The following is a 21,177-nucleotide window of genomic DNA, read 5'->3' on the forward strand; positions in this document are numbered from 1 at the left end:
CGCTAGAGTAATGCTTTTATTGTGAAGCAGCTACAGCACGTAAGGCACTTAAGTAAAGTTGGCCACATATTCACAGATTGGTGTTTCACAGTGTGATGATCACAGTGTCGTGGTCTGTCTCACGAAGGGGGGCGAAGCGGTTCTGGGTGGGGATCTCAAAGACCGGCGGTGGTGGAGGGGGAGAGATCCTCGACCGGGGCCCGGCGCGCGTCCTCCGCTGCTGCACCCAGGATCCGCGGTGCCCTGGCGCCGGAGTGAACAGCATCTGGCCAGGCCACTTCCTGGGTGCGTTGGGCCTGGACAGAGAAACACACGGAGTAGAGGTGGAAGGAGTAGTAATTACACGGCGAGAGTTTACCTGAGACAGGTGAGCAACCGACCGGGGAGCTTCCAGCGCGGCTTTCCGCTCCCGCAGCTCGGCCTGCTTCACCTGTAGGTCGCGCATCTGCTTCTCCACGGCCTCCAGCTCCAGTTCCACCGAGTGATGATATTACAGAGCAAGTACAACAGAGATAATTGGTGTGAAAAAGGTGTAGTAGCGGTAGCCGGACTAACAGGCTAGTTATGCTAGCCGGATAGGACGGTGGGAAAACAAATAAATAAATAGGATGTAGCGATATCAAAATGTATATTGAGCGATTATTCTAGGTTTAAGATGTATTGCCGATGTGTTCACCCTTTGTAAAAGGTAGGGAATCAGAGTGTAATGTGTACTAGCGGAACCGGGCTAACAGGCTAGTGATGCTAACCAGCTAGCAGCGGGCACTGGGAAAACAAATAAATAAAGATATTAAAAGGTAAGGAGTTAAAGTATAAACTCAAGTTAAATCGGAATTGAATAAAAATACTCAGCCAAGCAAACAAATGCGACGCGCAAACAATTCAAACACCGCGTATTATGACCATAGACGCGACAATCTAACCGCAACACAACCATACGTGCCTACCCAGTGGCTAAGGCTATCGGCGAGCCCCCACTGTCGTCGTTAATGCAGGTTCAGTGGCCCCCGGTTCCGTATGGCATAACACAAAACCAAAAAATTCAAGGATGGCTACAAGCTCGAAGCTTGGAAGATGCGAGAGCTCCAAATCCGCTGCTGCTGCTACACCAATCAGTGCCAGCAAACATGTGACATTACTGTGGCTTGTGCTGTCCTCCACAATGTGGCCTGCCTGAGGAAGGAGAGGGCCCCCATTTTTTTTTTTTATTTATTTGGTATCTTATGATGTTTGTGCTGTATACTGTGTGTAATACAAGCTTGCAGGAAGGCTACTGCATCCATTCATTTGTCTGTTCAGTTGATGTGTATGGATTTGTCCTGCATTTATTTCAGTGTGCAGAAATGTGGTGGTGTGTTATATACAGAACTCTGAATGTGTATTTATTCTTTTGTTGTATAATATGCAAAAACGAGTACGAAACTGACGTCGTTAGAAAGTTTCCTTGGGAAAGGAACTTAAATCACTTAAATCCCTATTGCCATTTCCGACATCCTATCTGTGTGAAGCAGGGTTTTCTGCACTGACAGCAACCAAAACAAAACAAAATAAACTGGACATAAGCAACACACTTCGGGTGTCATTGTCTCCTATTACCCCCAGATGGAACCGTCTCGTTGCAAAGAAACAAGCTCAGGGTTCTCATTGATTTAGCGTTCTAGTGAGTTAAAATGTTTTATCACTTTATATTCATTTTTTGGTGCAACTGTATTTTATTTTGATGGCATGTTTAAATACAATTAAATTAAAATTATTAAATCAAAACAATCTAAAATATAAACAATCAACATCCCCCCCCCTCTTCAGTTTCGAAAGGAGCTGATGGTTTACCTGCTTTGTTTTATACTTATTCAATAAAGGAAAATAATGTTACACTTTGTGTTTTTATATTTATATGGAATGTGTATTTTATATGACAGAGTATTAGGGCCACACTGAGGAAGAAGGAAAAAGTCATAAATTTATGAGGCTGGTTCTTTCTGCAGAAAAGATGCATATTCTTTTTACAGTCCTGATACTTATGACAATGTGATGCTGATGTGCCAAAAGATTAAGCATGTCCTGGTTTGTGAAACCATACTGAAGAACAATTCCACGAAATGCCCCACAGCTGTCATTTTAACAACCGTCCTCCTCTAAAACAACTTCTCAAAGTCTGTGAATATTCTTTTTTTTTCCTCTGTGGCCCTAATATTCTAGCATTTTATATATAGCCTTATAGTCTACGGGAAACTGTAAATTATCTAATGATAGCAACATCATCTAAAAATCATCATTTATCCAAAATGATTGAAATTAATGATCAAAAATGTTTAAATAATGACAGTGAGTCTAGATTTATGTGATAACAATGTATACTGGGCAGTGGAATAACTATTGGTTTCCGTTTGTGGTGACTGCTGACTGACATAAGGGATGAGATTAAATGCAGCAGCAGCGTGTAGCAGCAGCAGCGTGTAGCAGCAGCAGCGTGTAGCAGCAGCAGCGTGTAGCAGCAGCAGCGTGTAGCAGCAGCAGCGTGTAGCAGCAGCAGCTTTGGAGCTGCGAGCTTGTAGCTGTCCTTGAATTCTTTTTAGTCTTGTGTTATGCCATACGGAACCGGGGCCACTGAACCTGCATTAACGACGACAGTGGGGGCTCGCCGACAGCCTTAGCCATTGGGTAGGCACGTGTCAGAACTTAGAGCCCGCCTCCAAGCTGACATATCACAAGGGTGATTTATACTTATAACTATAACTGTTTTATCATCTACTTTAACCAAATCCTTCTAATTACACTGTAATTAATATTGATGAAATAGTGAGAAAACTCCTCAGACCTGGATGAGAATGAGCAAAAACTTCTTTATTGCAGTCACTCCATTGAGCTCAAGGCAAACAAAAATCACTAAGTCAAAAAGAACAAATGAAAAACCCAAAAGAGCATCCACATGTAACCAAAAACTTCTCCCTTGCAAAACAAAAGACTCAAAGTATCAAAAGAATAAAAAAGCTGCAGCATCAAAAGATGGCTTCGCCGTCCAAAAAGAACTACTCTCCCCACGAAAAAGAACTGAACTTTCCGATTAAATTTCCCCTCAATATATACCCTGGCGCCTCTAGGCGCCTCCTTTCTTAATCTGCATGCTTTCAGGCAATTTCCCATTATTTCTCAAAGTTGTTTCTGAAGCCCCGCCTTATCATTTACATGCTTCTTCTGAAATCCCCTTATTTCCCCAAATTACCTCATACGCCTCCTCAGTGACCTAATATCCCGCCTTCCTGAATTCCCCTTATTTCCCAGAATCATCACCTGACCTTTACTCGTATGCCCATGTATGGGTTTTCTTCTTTTCTTAATTTCCTATTATTTCCAGCTTTTTTCGTCACTGTTATTAAAAAAATATGCTCAAGAGAGCTTTACTTCCTAGTTGGTATCACATTTGTCACTCAGCCTTTCATGATGGACGTCTCGTGGATTAATCCTCTGTTTCAGCTACAATGAGTAAGTTTTTCTCATTTCTTTCATTACTATTTTATATATATTTACTGGTTATATGTTAACTTTATGAGTTTAACTATGTCATAAGTTCTTACTTCTACTTGGTTATATTGTATCTCTACTGTTGCTAAGCTTTGTTGCTGTAATGCTATTTTGTATATTACTGGAGTCCTTTATCATGATCTCAGTCTGGCCTTCAGACTGGGCTTGCTCATTGCATACTTTAAGCTTTAGTTTCTCTATTTCTTATGAAAGGCTACTCCCTTTTTCCCTTAGGTTCTCAACCTCAGGGTCAGCCAATTCGTCCTGGTCACACCATTTGCATTTCTCTGCCTACTCCCTATAGGAGGCCAGTTTCTGCTGAGGTTTTGGCCAGTTATCGCCGCTATCACCTGGGTCATCTGTCTCAAGAGCTCTGCTCTTTCCTGGAACGACTGTGTTCCCCTACACTCCCTGAGCAGCCTCTCACGCTCTTTCGCATTGTGCAGACGCCTATGACTCAGTCTTTCTCCACTCAAACACTCCTGCCTCCTGTCCTGGTGGACCAAAGGACACAAACTGATGGTTGTCCTCATGCTGAACCCTGCTGCCCTAGGCTGACAACTCCTGCCTCCCCTCCTCGTATCTCATCTCCTCCTTTTGCCTATATTCGCCCTCTCTCCCCAATTTGGCTTCTTCTCCCTCTAACTCTGAGCCTGGTTCCCCAGGTTTTGTCCCCTCTTCTCCTTCTCCCAGGCCTGGGTCCCCAGACTACACCCCTACTTCTCCCAGGCCTGATAGCTCTGGGTCTCACTATTATTATTAAGTTTATTTGTAATAAACTCCTCCTTTCCTTTTCTACGTTCTGAGTCCTGTGTGGTTTATTTATGCATTAGTTATATATCACCTTAATCCTATTATGACATCTGAGATCTATTCCCATGTATCATATGATACCAATCATAATACTCTTAAAGTATGATCCCTACTTCTTTGGGGCACTTCTATAGTGTAAGATTTTTCACATCACCACACGTATAGTTGTGCTGTGGTTAGATTGTTGGTTTTGTGTTATGCCATACTGAACCGGGGCCACTGAACCTGCATTAACAACGACAGTGGGGGCTCGCTGACAGCCTTAGCCACCGGGTAGGCACGTATGGTTGTGTTGTGTTGTGTTGCAGTTAGATTGTGGCATATACAGTCATATAACGTGGTGTTTGAATTGTTTGTGCGCCGCATCTGTTTGCTTGGCTGAGTATTTTTACTCAACTCCGATTTATCTGAGTTACACTTTAACTCCTTACCCTTTGTTACCTTTATTTATTGTTTTGCCAGCGCCGCTGCTAGCTGGTTAGCATCGCTAGCCTGCTAGCCTATTTATTTGTTTTCCCAGCGTCCACCCCATCCGGCTAGCATAACTAGCCTGTTAGCCCGAGTATCGCTAGTACACCTCTTTTCACACCAATTATCTCTGTCGTACTTGCGATATAACATCATGTCGGTTACGTCTCTGCCTTTGAGTGCAGGGGAGGACACGTTCGAGCTGCACTCGGTAGAACTGGAATTAGAGGCCGTGGAGAAGCAGATCCACGACCTACAGGTGAAGCAGGCCGAGCTGCGGGAGCGGAAAGCCGCGCTGGAAGCTCCCCGGTCGGCCGCTCACCCGTCTCAGGTAAACTCCCGGCATGTAATTTCTACTCCCTCCACCTCTACTCCGTGTGTTTCTCTGCCCAGGCCCAATGCACCCAGGAAGTGGCCTGGCCAGGGGCAGTTCACTCCGGCGCCAGGGCACCGCGGATCCTGGGTGCAGCAGCAGAGGACACGTGCCAGTCCGAGGAACTCCCCCCACCACCACCGCTGGTCTTCGAGATCCCCACCGGAACCGATTTGCCCCCCTTCGCGAAACGGCCCGCAACACTGTGATCATCGGAGACTCCATCGTCCGCCACGTCTGTGCTACTGTGGCTAAAGGTAAGGCTTGCACTCACTGCCTACTTGGTGCCCGTGTTCTTGATGTCGCTGCACAGGTACCTAGGGTCGTGAGCAGAAACACCGGAGCCGTGGTTCTTCACGCCGGCTCGAACGACACCAGCCTGAGGCAGGATCATCGTGTCCGGACCACTTCCAACGTACCAGCAAGGAATTGAAAGGTTCAGTAGACTTTCCGCTTTTAATGAATGGCTTCAGTCATGGTGTCAGGCTCAGAAAGCAGTGAGATTCAAAAGTAATTATGAGAGACGTTCTCGAAATAATCTCACTGTAATTATACCAGCAAAATGCCAAAGAAACAAACAAAAACAGTTCCTAAAGTTTGGGCTTCTGAACATTAGATCACTTGCACCAAAAGCACTTATTGTAAATTTAAATAATCTCAGAAAATAGCCTTACTGCACTCTGCCTTACCGAAACTTGGATTAAACCAAATGATTACATCGGTCTAAATGAGTCTACACCATCAGGATATACCTATAAGCACGAGCCTCATCAGACTGGTCGTGGAGGTGGTGTCGCCACTATTTTAAGTGATTACCTTACTGTTACCCAGAGAACACAGTATAGATTTAATTCTTTTGAAGTGCTCGTCCTCAATGTTACATTACCGCACATGCACACAAAAAAATCCCTGACGTCTCTTGCGCTAGCGACCGTGTATAGACCACCAGGGCCCTACACTGATTTTCTTAGAGAATTCACAGATTTTCTTTCTGACCTATTGGTTAGCTTTGATAAAGCATTAATTGTAGGAGATTTTAACATTTATGTTGACGACTCAAACGATGCGTTAGGACTCACATTCATGGACTTACTAAACTCACTCGGGCTTAAACAAAACGTCACTAGAGCAACTCACCGTCGTAATCATACACTAGATTTAATAATATCACACAGAATAGATGTCACTGATATAGATATCATTCCTCAAAGTGATGACATCACAGACCATTACCTCATATTGTACACACTACCAGTAGAACAGACTAACTGTATCCCACCACGTTATCGACTCGGTAGAACTATTAATCCAACCACTAAAGACAGATTCACAAATAACCTACCTGATCTGTCTCAACTTATTACTGTACCCTTAAACACAGACGATCTAGACGAAATTACTAACAGCATAGGCGCTACATTCACTCGCACATTAGACACTGTTGCCCCAATCAGATTACAGAAGGTTAGAGATAAAACGCTTGCACTGTGGTATAATAGTCATACTCACACCCTCAAGAGGGAAACCCGTAACCTCGAGCGAAAGTGGAGAAAAACTAAATTAGAGGTTTTTAGAATTGCATATAAGGAAAGTATGTCCAACTAAAAGCTGCCAGGGCTGAGCACCTGAGCAAACTCATAGAAAATAACCAGAACAATCCCAGGTTTTTATTTAACACAGTGGCTAGATTAGCAAAACACCAGAAATCTGAACACACTATTCCATCACAGTTCAGTAGTGAGGATTTTATGAGATTCTTCACTGATAAAATCGAAAGTATCAGGAATAAAATAGGGGACACTCAACATATGAGAGCATCTAGTGACCCAGTCTCACCTAAGGCTCTAGACACACAACTACAGTGCTTTACAAGTACAGGACAGGAAGAGTTAGTTAAGCTTATTACTACAGCTAAATCAACAAATTGTTCACTAGATCCCATTCCAACTAAATTACTGAAAGAAGTGTTAAATAAAGCTGGTGAGCCTCTTCGTAATATTATTAACTCCTCGCTATCTTTAGGTTATTGTAATGAGTCTGTCTGTGCTTTTGCCCTGTTTCTGTCTGCTGTCTTTCCCTGTTGTTAATTGTTTGCTCCGCCCACTCGTTTGTTCCCACGGACACTGATTGAACTCATTCATTCCCTCAGGTGTGTTGTCTTTGTCTCTGATTGTCTGTGCTTTGTTATTGGTTCCTGTCAGCTATATATATTCTGTTTGCTCACTTCCCTGTTGCTAGTCGTTGTCTATATATTGTCTATAGTTCTGCCTGTCTATGATCAGTTTCCTGTTTGCTCTTTTTCTGCCCTGTTTTGCTCGTCTTCTGTCTGTGTGTCTCTGTTCTGTTTCCTGTGAACTCTGTTTCTGCCTAGTTTTGCCTCAGCTATGTTTTGTTTCCTGTTAGCCCGGTTTTTGCCTAGTTTTACATGTCTGTCTGTTTTCCTGTTTTTGGTGTTCCTGGTTCTTGTTTTTGACCATTAAATGAATGACTGCACTTGGATCCTCACTCGCCTTTGTCCAGCATCACGACAGTTACAGTACATACCTAAGTCTTTCAAGTTTGCAGTTATTAGGCCACTCATCAAAAAACCTAATTTAGATCCAAATGAACTATCAAATTACAGACCTATTTCACACCTTCCATTTATGTCTAAAATACTTCAAAAGGTTGTCTGTTCAACTGAGCTCCTTCTTACAGGAGAACAATATTCTCGAAGAGTTTCAGTCAGGTTTTAGGCACCACCATAGTACAGAAACTGCACTTGTGAAAGTCACAAATGACCTGTTCTTAGCTTCGGACCAAGACAGTATGTCCCTATTAGTCCTACTTGACCTTAGTGCTGCATTCGGCACTATAGATCACAATATTCTCCTAGATCGTTTACAAAATTACACAGGTATTCATGGACAAGCTTTAAGTTGGTTTAGATCCTACCTGTCTGACCGATACCATTTTGTAGAATTAGATGGTGAACCCTCCAGCTTACTACCAGTTAATCACGGGGTCCCTCAAGGATCAGTTCTAGGACCTCTGCTCTTCTTGATATACATGCTTCCATTAGGGAACATCATTAGAAGACATGAGATTAGTTTCCATTGCTATGCTGATGACACACATATATCTCATCAAAACCAGATGAAATAGCTAAATTGTCAAAATTAACTCAGTGCCTTAGTGAGATAAAAGACTGGATGAGCTGTAATTTTCTGTTGTTAAACTATGATAAGACAGAAATACTAATTCTAGGTCCAAAAACCAGTACACAGAAACTCCCACAACTTAACTTCCAATTAGAGGGATGTACTGTTACTAGTAGCTCTACAGTGAAAGACCTGGGTGTTATATTAGACAGTAACTTATCCTTTGAAAATCATGCCGCCCAAACCACAAAAACAGCCTTCTTTCACCTTAGAAATATTTCCAAGCTGAGAAACATCCTGCCTGTATCTGATGCTGAGAAGCTAGTTCATGCTTTCATGACCTCTAGACTGGACTATTGTAATGCATTACTAGGTGGTTGTCCTGCATCTTTAATAAATAGGCTACAGTTAGTCCAAAATGCAGCTGCCAGAGTTCTCACCAGGACAAGAAAGTATGACCATATAACCCCAATTTTATCATCTCTACACTGGCTAACTGTTAAGTTTAGAATTGATTACAAACTACTGCTACTTATGTACAAGGCTCGTAATGGCTTAGCTCCCATGTATCTAACTAGTCTTCTAACACGTTACAACCCTTCACGCTCTCTGAGATCACAAAGCTCAGAACGTCTGGTAGTCCCCAGAATATCCAAGTCTACTAAAGGCGGTAGAGCGTTTTCTTATTTAGCTCCCAAACTCTGGAATAGTCTTCCTGATAATGTTCGGGGCTCAGACACACTTTCACAGTTTAAATGTAGATTAAAAACTAATCTACATTAGTTAAAATTAAAAATATAAAAGTGAAATGTTTTGTTTGCTATTTTAATATTTGTATATTAATTTATTTCACTGACATTGAAAGGCAGAAAAAGCCAATCAGAATCAGAATCAGGTTTATTGGCCAAGGGTGTTGACACACACAAGGAACTTTAACATAACATTATACTACACAAGACAGGACAATACAGACTGTGGTAAGCTCTGGGTGAAACTCGAACCCAAACTTACACTTACAAACTTATCTGGATATGAGAAACTGTGAATGATACAGTTATTGAGCTGAAAACTGAGAGAAAGTTCAGTGAAATTCTGTGTTTATTACAATCTCATGATGATGAGAATGTTTACATGTGTTTTAAATCACAGACTAAATGTTTTAGTGTCATTCATTAGGTTTAACACTGCAGACAGACATGTTAAACAGACTAATCAGTAAAACCTCATACTGTTACAGTACATGTGTGGACTGAATGATGTGATTTACTGTAAAGGTTAAAAACACAGGAGGAAGTAAATGGCTGAATCTTCATCACAAACAGGAGGCAGAAAAAGGGGGAACATGGAAGAACCAGAATTATGTAAGTTATACAGTTTATGCATGATTAGTTTTCTGTATGTTTTAATGAAATACTGTCACTATTATAATCTATATTGTTATAAAAATGATCTCAGTGAATGGCTTAATTGTTTTAACTGCCTTATGTAACAAGTATAAGAGTTGTGTTATAATACACAAACATCTTAGAAAGACATTTATTTACACTGATCCTGTAACTATGGAGGATTTATATTACTTTATTAGTTATAAATTCAATATGTAATTCAATAAAGAATATTTAATGAAATGTAAGAAATAAATAAGACCTCATTAGAATTATATTATTTATTATTGTTTTATTTCTTTCTTTATTGTTTGTATTTATTTGCATAGATATATAAAAGTGAGATGTTTTGTTTGCTATTTTAATATGTGGATATTAATTTATTTCACTGACACTGAAAGGCAGAAAAATTAATCAGAATCAGGTTTATTGTCCAAGGGTGTTGACACACACAAGGAACTTGGTTCCAGCTGTTTGTGACTCTCAAAAGTACAGACATATATAACATTATACTACACAAGACAGGACAATACAGACTGTACAAGAAAATGCAGACAATGTGATACAATATAGACAGTATGAGTATTAAATATAATACAGAATATATGACTGGTCAATTATGTACATAAAGTGGGAGAAGTGCATGGTAGTGCTAATAACAATATGCAGCAGCTGTAGTGTGTGTAACATACACAGATAATGTGATGACTGACAGTTCTGATAATGCAGTACTTGTAGATATGAAGCGGGGAATATAATTATGGTGAGTTGGTAATCAGGGTGATTGATTCAAATTTAAATGATTAAAAAAAACCAAAACCTTGAAAATAAGCATCATGAAAAACTCCCTGAAAACTGTTTCTATGTAACTGACCTAAATGTCTGTAGAAACTAAACAGAAAATATACAAATAATAACAAATACATAGAAACTGTTAAAGAAAGATGTAAAATAGTTACCAAATAATATATTTAGCAAAATCTGTGACTGATTATTGTTGTGGAAGTTTTTGAGAAAATAAAAATAGCACACTGTTCAGAATGAGCAAGAGTAAAAAGATTCACAATGTATTTGTGCTGCTGCACAGCAGGACCCAGCACTCCTCGTGTATCATGATAGATGAAGGGCCTAGAACATTTATTACACTGAGGTTATATAGGAATGAGTTATAGGCAGAAAACAGAAGAAAGGAAAACATCAGCAATCATTGGCTAGATGCACAACGCTCGATCATCTACTGATCAGGATCTCACCAAGTTCTGCCTAAGTTGTTTATGAGCCTGAGTCTCACCATCACGTCTCCAGCTCCTTCTGACCCTCTAATATTGTACACAAATTCTCTCTGGTAATAACAATTTCTAGTCACAAATAACTTCTAGTCACGTGCACAGAAGGTCAGACAGCATTCATAGTAAAATATTACATCACAATAATGTGTTATATGTAATATTCATCTTGAATATTGATAATGCTTATTACAAACTTCATTTAACAAAACGTTGCAACATTAATAACTTGTAAATGTATAATGTAACACCAAACAATGTAGAACACAACATTTTAAATACACATTGATGTCCAAAAGTCTAAGACTTATAAAAGATTAATCTAGGAATCTGTAAATGAACATTAACATGAAATTACAGGCTGAAAAATGTGTCACTTTGTTGAGTAAAAATGTGTTATTGTTGGAGCTCGGCAGTGACACTTTGTTACGTTCCCAGGGAACAAAAGGAGTCTGGGGATGGAGGGATGAGTAACAGAATAAAAGGTGGTGTGTGTCAACTTTGAGGATCAACAACTCAACCCCAATCCTGTCACAAAAAAGAATGTCACTATACATCCATCCATCTTCTACCGCTTATCCGGGGCCGGGTCGCGGGGGCAGCAGTCTGAGCAGGGACACCCAGACTTCCCTCTCCCCAGACACTTCCTCCGGGGGAATACCGAGGCGTTCCCAGGCCAGCCGAGAGACATAGTCCCTCCAGCGTGTCCTAGGTCTTCCCCAGGGCCTCCTCCCGGTTGGACATGCCCGGAACACCTCCCCAGGGAGGCGTCCAGGAGGCATCCGGAACAGATGCCCGAGCCACCTCAGCTGACCCCTCTTGATGTGGAGGAGCAGCGGCTCTACTCTGAGCTCCTCCCGAGTGACCGAGCTCCTCACCCTATCTCTAAGGGAGCGCCCAGCCACTCTGCGGAGGAAACTCATTTCGGCCGCCTGTTTCCGGGATCTTGTCCTTTCGGTCATGACCCAAAGCTCATGACCATAGGTGAGGGTAGGAACGTAGATCGACTGGTAAATAGAGAGCTTCGCCTTGCGGCTCAGTTCTTTCTTCACCACAACAGACCGGTATATCGATCGCATCACTGCAGAAGATACACCGATCCTCCTGTCGATCTCCCGCTCCATCCTTCCCTCACTCGTGAACAAGACCCCAAGATACTTAAACTCCTCCACTTGAGGCAGGGGCTTTCCACCATCCTGAAGGGGGCAAGCCACCCTTTTTCGGCTGAGAACCATGGCCTCGGATTTGGAGGTGCTGATTCTCATCCCCGCCGCTTCACACTCGGCTGCAAACCATCCCAGTGCACTCTGAAGGTCCTGATTTGAAGAAGCCAACAGGACAACATCATCTGCAAAAAGCAGAGACAAAATCCCGTGGTCCCCAAACCGGACTCCCTCCGGCCCCCGACTGTGCCTAGAAATCCTGTCCATATAAATAATGAACAGGACCGGTGACAAAGGGCAGCCCTGCCGGAGTCCAACATGCACCGGGAACAAGTTTTACTGCTAAGACTTACTGCTGGCAATGCGAACCAAACTCCTGCTCCGGTCATATAGGGACCGGACAGCCCTTAGCAGAGGGCCCCGGACCCCATACTCCCAGAGCACCCCCCACAGATCACCACGAGGGACACAGTCGAATGCCTTCTCCAGATCCACAAAGCACATGTGGACTGGTTGGGCAAACTCCCATGAACCCTCCAGCAACCTAGTGAGGGTATAGAGATGGTCCACTGTTCCACGACGAAACCCACATTGTTCCTCCTGAATCCGAGGTTCGACTATCGGCCGGATTCTCCTCTCCAGTACCCTGGCATAGACTTTTCCGGGGAGGCTGAGGAGTGTGATCCCCCTGTAGTTGGAACACACCCTCCGGTCCCCCTTCTTAAACAGAGGGACCACCACCCCAGTCTGCCAGTCCAGAGGCACTGTCCCCAGCCGCCATGCGATGTTGCAGAGGCGTGTCAACCACAATAAGGTGGCGGTTCAAGGAGGGGTGTCACTATACATCCAAGTCAAAATGATTTTTTTCATGTACATGAAGTGCAGGAGGGTTTGAAGACTTCAAGAGGGGGATCAGGACAAAACAATAAGCAGAACCCATCTAACTCATTTAGGGAGAAACTAAATAAGCTACAAAAGAAAATAAAAAACAAAGATTACAACACAATACACAAACGCTATTACTAACATAAACAGGAGAAAACAAGATCCAAAAGAAATGGCACCCCTTCCCTACTAACCCCTTTCCAAATTAACAATAGAACTCAATAAATAAAGAATGAAAAAGTGTAACAAATATTAACTTACAACCAAAAGAAAAACTTCCTGTTACAGAGATGTCAATTCCAACAACAGAAAGAATAACAAAATATCAAACAAACTCAATCAAAGTACAATCACTAAACAGTAAATACAAACTTCTGGGAGAGATTTAAAGCATCTCCCAAAAACAGCTCACTCTCTCACACAACTAACCACACCAGCACCCACCCAACCACCCACACACAACTAGCAGGACAATGCTGTATAAATAAACTCTGCATCCTCTCATCATCCAAACAGAGCTGATGTTCAATCAGTGATGTCAGATGGCAACCATTTTTCACTGAAATATTCATAAATCTATTCTACAAAAATAACATTTTTACACTAACAGTAACTGACACCCCAACAAGTGCCTTTACACAGTTTAGGAAAACTTGTAGACATTCTGGTCTGTGATTTTCACACCTAAACTACAGATGCAGTTTAATCTATTTACACCATTTATCAACAATGTGTAACATTTTCTTTTCTAGTTTCTCATGACTCCAGGAGTCTCCTGTCTAAAGATCTGCTGCTGTGTCTGATCTGTGTGGATGTGCTCACTGATCCAGTCACCACTCCATGTGGACATAACCTCTGTAAGAGCTGCCTTACACTGTGCTGGGACATGAATCAACACTGTCACTGTCCATTATGGAACAAGAAATTCACCAAGAGACCTGAACTGAAGATTAATACAACACAGAGAGAGGTTGCAGATCACTTCAAGAAGAAAAGTGGTTCTAACAAACCTGAGGTTCTTTGTGATGCCTGCAGTGGAGAGAAGCTGAAGGCCCTAAAATCCTGTCTGGATTGTGGACTGAGTTTCTGTAAAATTAATTTAGAGCCACATTATCATGTTCCAAAACTTAAGAAACACAAACTAATAAACCCTGTGGAGAACCTGGTGGCCAACATATGCCAGAAACATGAGAGAGTTCAGGACACTCAGTAAAACAAAGCAAAGTGTGTACAAACATGACATGAGTTAATATCTGATAGATTCAGTAGTTTAATTCTTATTTGTAGAAATGAACAAAGTTCACTATCAGTGTTATCTGATTGAAGTGAAAATGTGTTCCTCCTTTAGAGAAGCACAGAGAAAGAGAAAGCAGACAATGTTAAAGTCTTCACTGCTCTGATTCACTCCATTGAGAGAAGTCAGGCTGAGCTGCTGGAGATGATGGAGGAGAAGCAGAAAGCAGCAGAGAGGAAGGCTGAAGGACTCATTAAAGAGCTGGAGCAGGAAGAGACACTGAGCTGGAGCAGCTCTCACACACTGAGGAGCATCTCCACCTCCTACAGGTCAGTGTTCCTCTCTCTGCTCACTGACAATGCAGAACATCACAGAACAACACTAACCATGCTGAGGGATTTCTCCTCTCTCCTGCTCTACTGTAGATTTACTCCTCCATGTGCAGCCCTCCACACACCAAGAACTGGACTGAGATCAGCATTAACACTGGTGTGAATGTGTACACTGTGACGACAGCTCTGTCTCAGCTTCAGCAGACTCTGAATGAGAAACTCACTAAATCACTCAATTACAAGTTAAAGAAAACAGGTGAGAAATTATTTTGTACTTTAGATTTGATAAAAAAGTCTCTAATAATAGACAAAAGTAGATGTTTTAGGTATATGTTTTGCAAAATCTAAATATTAAATACTAATAACTGATCTGAAATCTAATGACAGTGATGTTTTGTTGTAATTAGTTTCCACAGAACTGAAGAGGATTCAGCAGTATGCAGGTACAGTGAGCTTTTTGATCTCCTCTCATATTAAAATGTACATATCAGCATTACACCACTGCATCATCAGACTTATTTTCATCTGTAGATCTCTCCAGATAAAAGGAGTATTAAAGTGTCTCATTATCCTCCTCACTATAGCTCCTTATTACTGTCATGCACTAAAGCCCTTAAACCCTTTTCTACTTTAGAAACACTGATCATCTTCTTACATTTCACTAATAAAATAATGCAAGGAACAGATGTATGTTTGTACAGAGATTAACTTTATACCTTTCTAACTGCATGATAAAAGATGGATTTCTTTGACTATCAGTGATAAATGTAATCTTTATGCTGTCCAAAAGGTGAGAGTTTTAAAGTCATGCAGTTAGAAAAGAGTTTTTACACCATGCAGTGTTTCTGTCATTTACAGATAAACTTGAACATAAAAGTCATGAATGTATTCTACAAAAATATATTTTTTACACTAACACTAACTGACACGCTAAACAAGTGTCTTTGATAAATTATTTTTTTGTACCAGTTAAAGAAAACGTGTAGAAATTCAGAAATTATATTTATCATCAGAACCAGGAAAATCTCCATACGTTCTCACTAATGACAGAGAGAGAGAGAGAGAGAGTGTGTGTTTGGGAATGTGTGTGTGTGTGTGTGTGTGTGTGTAAATGAGTATATCTGCTTATGGTGGTGTGAGTTATGATTTCTTCAATCTTCATCATTTACCCAAACGTCTACCTTTTAGTGTAAAACTCTACAAAACAAACAAGTAAACAAACAAATAACTAACAAACTTGAGAGGAAACATTTAAAATGTGATTATTCAGTATTCTATCAGGTAACACAATACATGTCAAGCTCTTCAACATTTCACTAAATTCATATGGATCATTTTGTTCTCACAAAACACAGAGACAAGGCATTATGTATTTGAACAAGCTACAGTAAGTTCAGAAGTACAGACTCTAGGAAAATCCACTGGTGTCCCAGGGGCAGAAACCAGGGGTGTAGATTCTAAATGTAAAATGTTCAAATCTCACTATAAGAAGAAGCAGCACCTCTGGAGCAGAGGGCCTTTTGCTCAGGGGCCCAGCAGGGGCAGCTTTAACCCCAATTCTCTGCTCATCAACACAGATACTTAACCACTTTAACTACCACTGCCCCAAAGAAATAACACCAAATAACAAATAAATAAATAAATAAATAAATAAATTATGTTTATATGTTTTAATCAGTTACAGACTGCCTTCATTTGGACTTATGCTCTGTATAATATTTTTAATGAAACAATCATAAATGCTTGTGGACAACAGATAGATTAGACATGAATGGATGGACTGAATCAGTAGATTGACTGAATGCTAGATAAAATGATGGGAATTATGTAGAGACACTGCAAATCTTACAAAGCTAATTTTATTTCAATTAATTTATTTTAATGTAAAAAATGTCTGGAAGCAAATTCATTCACACCAAATCTATTTATTAAACGTGATGACTTGTAAAACCATAAATAGTATATAAATTTTATATAGTATATAAAAAATAGTCACATAAACACAGGAGAAATTATTTTTTTATAAAGTAACTGGTAGAAGCTCTAGTGCAGAGACTTTATTGTTGATGACAGCTAACTGGAAGTAAACGTTACACTAGATACTTTTAATTTTACTTTCCATATCAAAATGCTCTTATGTAATGAGAAGTTATGTGAATCCGTGTGCAGGAGTTAAAATTTAGATTTAATATTTAATTTACATTTTTTAGATGTTCAGAGATTCATATTTTATAATTCAGATTTTCAAAATAACTGTTTTGTGTCCTGACATTAAATAAACCCCCAAAGGTTTGAGTCCAAATTCCACAACTTGGAGTAAATCCCTGTTCTTTCCCCTTCACTGTTCAGCTTTATGATTGGATTGAATTCAGCTTCCATGTTCCAATTCCATGTTTTATTTCTAAATGTAAAACCTACCAGATATTTATCACTAGAGACAGATTTTTTACCTCAAATGTTTTTCTCTCATGTTCTGTGACTCTTTCTGTGTATTTCCTGAAAAACAAAAATTACAAACACAAATTAATCACTAAAATTTCAGAAGGAACCTTTTTATATTTCGTATCTGTAACAGACTCTATTATAAACTGTATTTTTGAAATTTCAATGAAATAAAATTTCAAAAATCTTCTACAAATCCTTTTATAAATCGATAATGAATATGATCCACTGGATGATGATGTAATATTTTTTACATGTTTACTCATATAACACACTGTGTTTCTCTCAGTGGATGTGACTCTGGATCCTGATACAGCTCATCCTGAACTCATCCTGTCTGCTGATGGAAAACAAGTGACAGATGGAGACAAAAGACAGAATCTCCCTGATACACCACAGAGGTTTAATCGGTGTATCTGTGTTCTGGGAAAGCAAAGTTTCTCCTCAGTGAGATTTTATTATGAGGTGCAGGTCAGAGGGAAAACTGACTGGTCATTAGGAGTCGTGAGAGAGAACATTAACAGGAAGAAGAAGATTACACTGACTCCTCAGAATGGATTCTGGACTGTGATCCTGAGGAATGAGAATCAGTATAAGGCTTGTGAAGGTCCCTATGTCTCCCTCAGACTGAGAGAGAAGGTGGAGGTTGTGGGGGTGTTTGTGGACTATGAGGAGGGTCTGGTCTCCTTTTATGATGTGAAGTCCAGAGCTCATATCTACTCTTTCACTGGTCAGACTTTCACTGAGAAACTTTATACATTCTTCAGTCCTGGTTTAAGAAAAAGAGGTAAAAATGCAGCACCACTGATCATCTCTCCTGTATTTAAGACTGAATAAATTTAAACCTCACAAATGTGATCATCAGATGGTAAGAGTAAAAAGAATTTGTTTACTTTTTTGGTTAGATTTTAGAAACACATATATCTTTTTAAAATGCTGTACCTATTAATTTAATACCTGGTTTTAATTGTAATCCTCTAGTCTGTTTATTATGAATATGTGACATTATGACTGTGGAACTACAAATCACATATTAAACTATTTATCCAGTAATCAGGATATTTTGTGTTTGTTTTTTTGTTTATGGGAATGTATTTTATTTCACTGTGTTGGTGTGTTTTTTGTTACATTATAAATAGTTGGAGTAATTCATAGTTTATTTATAAGATGAGAAAATTTGTTGTTATTCCATGATGGAGGGAGGGGAGAGAGACAGAGAGAGAGAGAGAGAGAGAGAGTGAGTGAGAGACAGAGAGAGACACAGAGAGAGAGAGAGACAGAGAGACACAGCAAGAGAGAGAGACAGAGAGAGAGAGAGAGACAGAGAGAGAGACAAAGAGAGATCCTTTATTTGCACAAGTCACGTAAAAAACAACAACCAGCGTAACTCAACAACTATATAAATAAATAAATAAATAAATAAATAAATAAATAAATAAATAAATAAGAGTATTAAAATAATTCAAATAAATTAGGTTAACTGATAATACTAATAATCATCATTAGCTTAGCTCTGGTGCAAAGCTTAGTTCTCCTTCAATGATAGCACATAGACCATTGTTACAACACCACACTGACTGAAACATGTGCAGGTTATTCATGCTGTTATAGAAATTAAAATCTGTCAGTACTCTTGATTTTTGGTTAACGGTGGTTTGTACAGTGTCTCCACTCTGGTTTAATATCATCATTAAAACCAAGTACATTTCTCCATGGGGTGTCGACCCTCACACTCAGTTTTTTCTTATTTAAAACCTTAACACAGGCTCTGTAGAGCAGCTTCCCCGACACTGTCCCAAAGTCCATCTCCGAATCGCCCCGGCACTCCAGGAGGGGAACTTCACACCCATCGAGGTCAGGAGCGATGTTCAGCTGGGGAAAGGGTTCCTCCTCTGCAGGACCGGTCTCTGTATACTGTTAGTCCATCAGCCGAACACGCTCCTCAGATGTAACGGAGGACCTCCAGCGGTGTAAGAGTTGACTGACAACACGCAGGGACCACATTCCCATACGCGCTGCCAGGTCCTCCACCTTTGACAGGTCAGCTCCCGCAATGTTCACAAGCTCCCGGAGTGTCACAATGCAATGCACGGTGGCTTAGTGGTTAGCACGTTCGCCTCACACCTCCAGGGTCGGGGTTCGATTCCCACCTCCACCTTGTGTGTGTGGAGTTTGCATGTTCTCTCCGTGCCTCGGGGGTTTCCTCCGGGTACTCCGGTTTCCTCCTCCGGTCCAAAGACATGCATGGTAGGTTGAGGCATGGTAGGCACAGGCTCCCCGTGACCCGAGGTAGTTCGGATAAGCGGTAGAAGATGAATGAATGAATGAATGAATGAAGATGCCTCACTTCGTTCTCAAAGCCTGTTGTAAGATCCTGTGTATATTTGCTCACTAATGAGTGGCAAGCTGGATGAATCTGATCTTGTTTTTAGTCTTTTAACTTCAAGATTGCAAAAAACTCTTCATATATCTTTGCAGTGGTTTCGAAGCGGATATCCAGTGCAGAGATTATATTATCCAATGCCACAAAAAACACGTCGTTTCGAAACCGAATTTCTTCTGTCTCTAGTTGGTTAGCATCCTCTGAACTCTGACTCTCATCTGCAAAGCGCTTTCTTTTTTTGTGGCTGACTAGAAACCCCATGGGCACATCCATAGCTTCTGCAATGAGGGAAGCTTCTGCAAAAGATTATCCCATGAGTTACGCTAAACTTCCATCTCCTCTTTAAGTGCCCGTATGTTGTCTATTTCAACTTCGATTGAAATTTTCCCTGATTGCAGAATTAGGTTTCTATCTTCAATGGACTGCAGCATTTTCTTCCATACAGTGAGAAGAACTATGGCTTTGAAGGACATGAAGAACTGTTTTAGACCACTGGCCTCTGACCTAGCTTCATTGGTTAAACTGCACTTTGCAAGGATGGTGTCCAGAGCTTCTATAATTGATGGCAAGTGGTTTGCTACAGGTTTAACTGCAGCTACAGTATGTGTGCACTCCACCTGGTCTCTGATAAGCGTTGAAGGGAGCAGCCAGTCTGAACTTTAAGTATTGCCCAACACTCGGGACTTGCACTAAAGAGATTGTACAAGGGGTCCAAAAAATGTGGAAAGATCAGGACAAGACTCTGCTGCTTGTACACCAACAAGATTCAGAGAGTGCGAGGCACAGGGTGAATATGTGGCAAGAGGGTTTATTTTCTTTATATTACATATTTGCCCCATTATCAAACCCTTGTCCCCTGCAATCTGAAATTTACATTTACAGCATTTGGCAGACGCCCTTATCCAGAGCGACGTACATAAGTGCTTAAATCTCTAACATTGAATCATTAATAATTAAGATACCATGAGTTTAAAACATTTGTTCAAAGTTACAATGAAAGGGTGTCAAAGGTTGTATTTTTTTTTTTTTAATGCAAAAGATAAGGAAAGAAGTGCTAGTTGAAGTGTTTCCTGAATAAATAGGTCTTCAACCGCCGCTTGAAAATAGCCAGTGACTCAGCTGTCCGGACCTCTAGGGGAAGTTCATTCCACCACCTTGGAATACAATATATCATGATATAATATATCAATGGAAGGTTCCCCCAAAGTCTTCAGTGTCATTTCTGATATTTCCTGGCCAGTCTTACCATTGAACGCGCGCGGTATAAAAAAAATAAATAAAAATAACCTGACAGTACCCGCCCGCCCGGCAGCAGTTTTCCCACAAAAGTAAATCGGGCCCTGAAAAGACACCACAAAACTGTCGTAAAGAATGTCTTGATCGACTGGGATACAGCAGCTCTTTTGGCCTCCCTCTCCTTCTTTTCATGGCGTTTCTGGTTCCCTGATTTATGTGTACGTATCATTTTCAATCGGTCAGTCAGTCTCCGTCTCTTCCACCAAGTTCATCTCTAACTTCAGCTGCTGCGTCAACACTGTTACCAGCGTGAAGTTGCCCCCAAACAATGTAAAACGTCAACAAAATAGTCTCGTTCGTTTGTGCTTTGTTTGTGCTGGTTTGTGCTGCTAAAAGTTTTGTTTGTGCTGTTTCGGTTTTTATAATATTAAAACAATATTAGGTGGTCATTCACTCAGCCCCCCACCTGCTCCAGATTCAACAAAATCGTCGTTTGTGCTCCGTTTGTGCCGGTG

The 21,177-nt window shown here is 40.7% G+C and overlaps 1 protein-coding gene across 1 annotated transcript; it reads left to right on the forward strand.

Moving 5' to 3' along the window:
• The first annotated feature begins 1,074 nt into the window (after positions 1 to 1,074).
• LOC132859454 (E3 ubiquitin-protein ligase TRIM39-like) lies at positions 1,075 to 17,880 on the forward strand. Its single transcript, XM_060890197.1, has 9 exons — positions 1,075 to 1,129; positions 3,757 to 4,266; positions 4,989 to 5,134; positions 5,197 to 5,381; positions 13,804 to 14,230; positions 14,384 to 14,552; positions 14,786 to 14,857; positions 15,009 to 15,044; positions 17,333 to 17,880. Exons 1-9 carry the CDS (start codon positions 1,075 to 1,077, stop codon positions 17,878 to 17,880), a joined length of 2,148 nt encoding a protein of 715 aa, XP_060746180.1.
• The last annotated feature ends 3,297 nt before the right edge of the window (positions 17,881 to 21,177 follow it).

Source organism: Tachysurus vachellii, chromosome 16, assembly GCF_030014155.1.
Source record: "Tachysurus vachellii isolate PV-2020 chromosome 16, HZAU_Pvac_v1, whole genome shotgun sequence".
Classification (NCBI taxonomy): domain Eukaryota; kingdom Metazoa; phylum Chordata; class Actinopteri; order Siluriformes; family Bagridae; genus Tachysurus; species Tachysurus vachellii.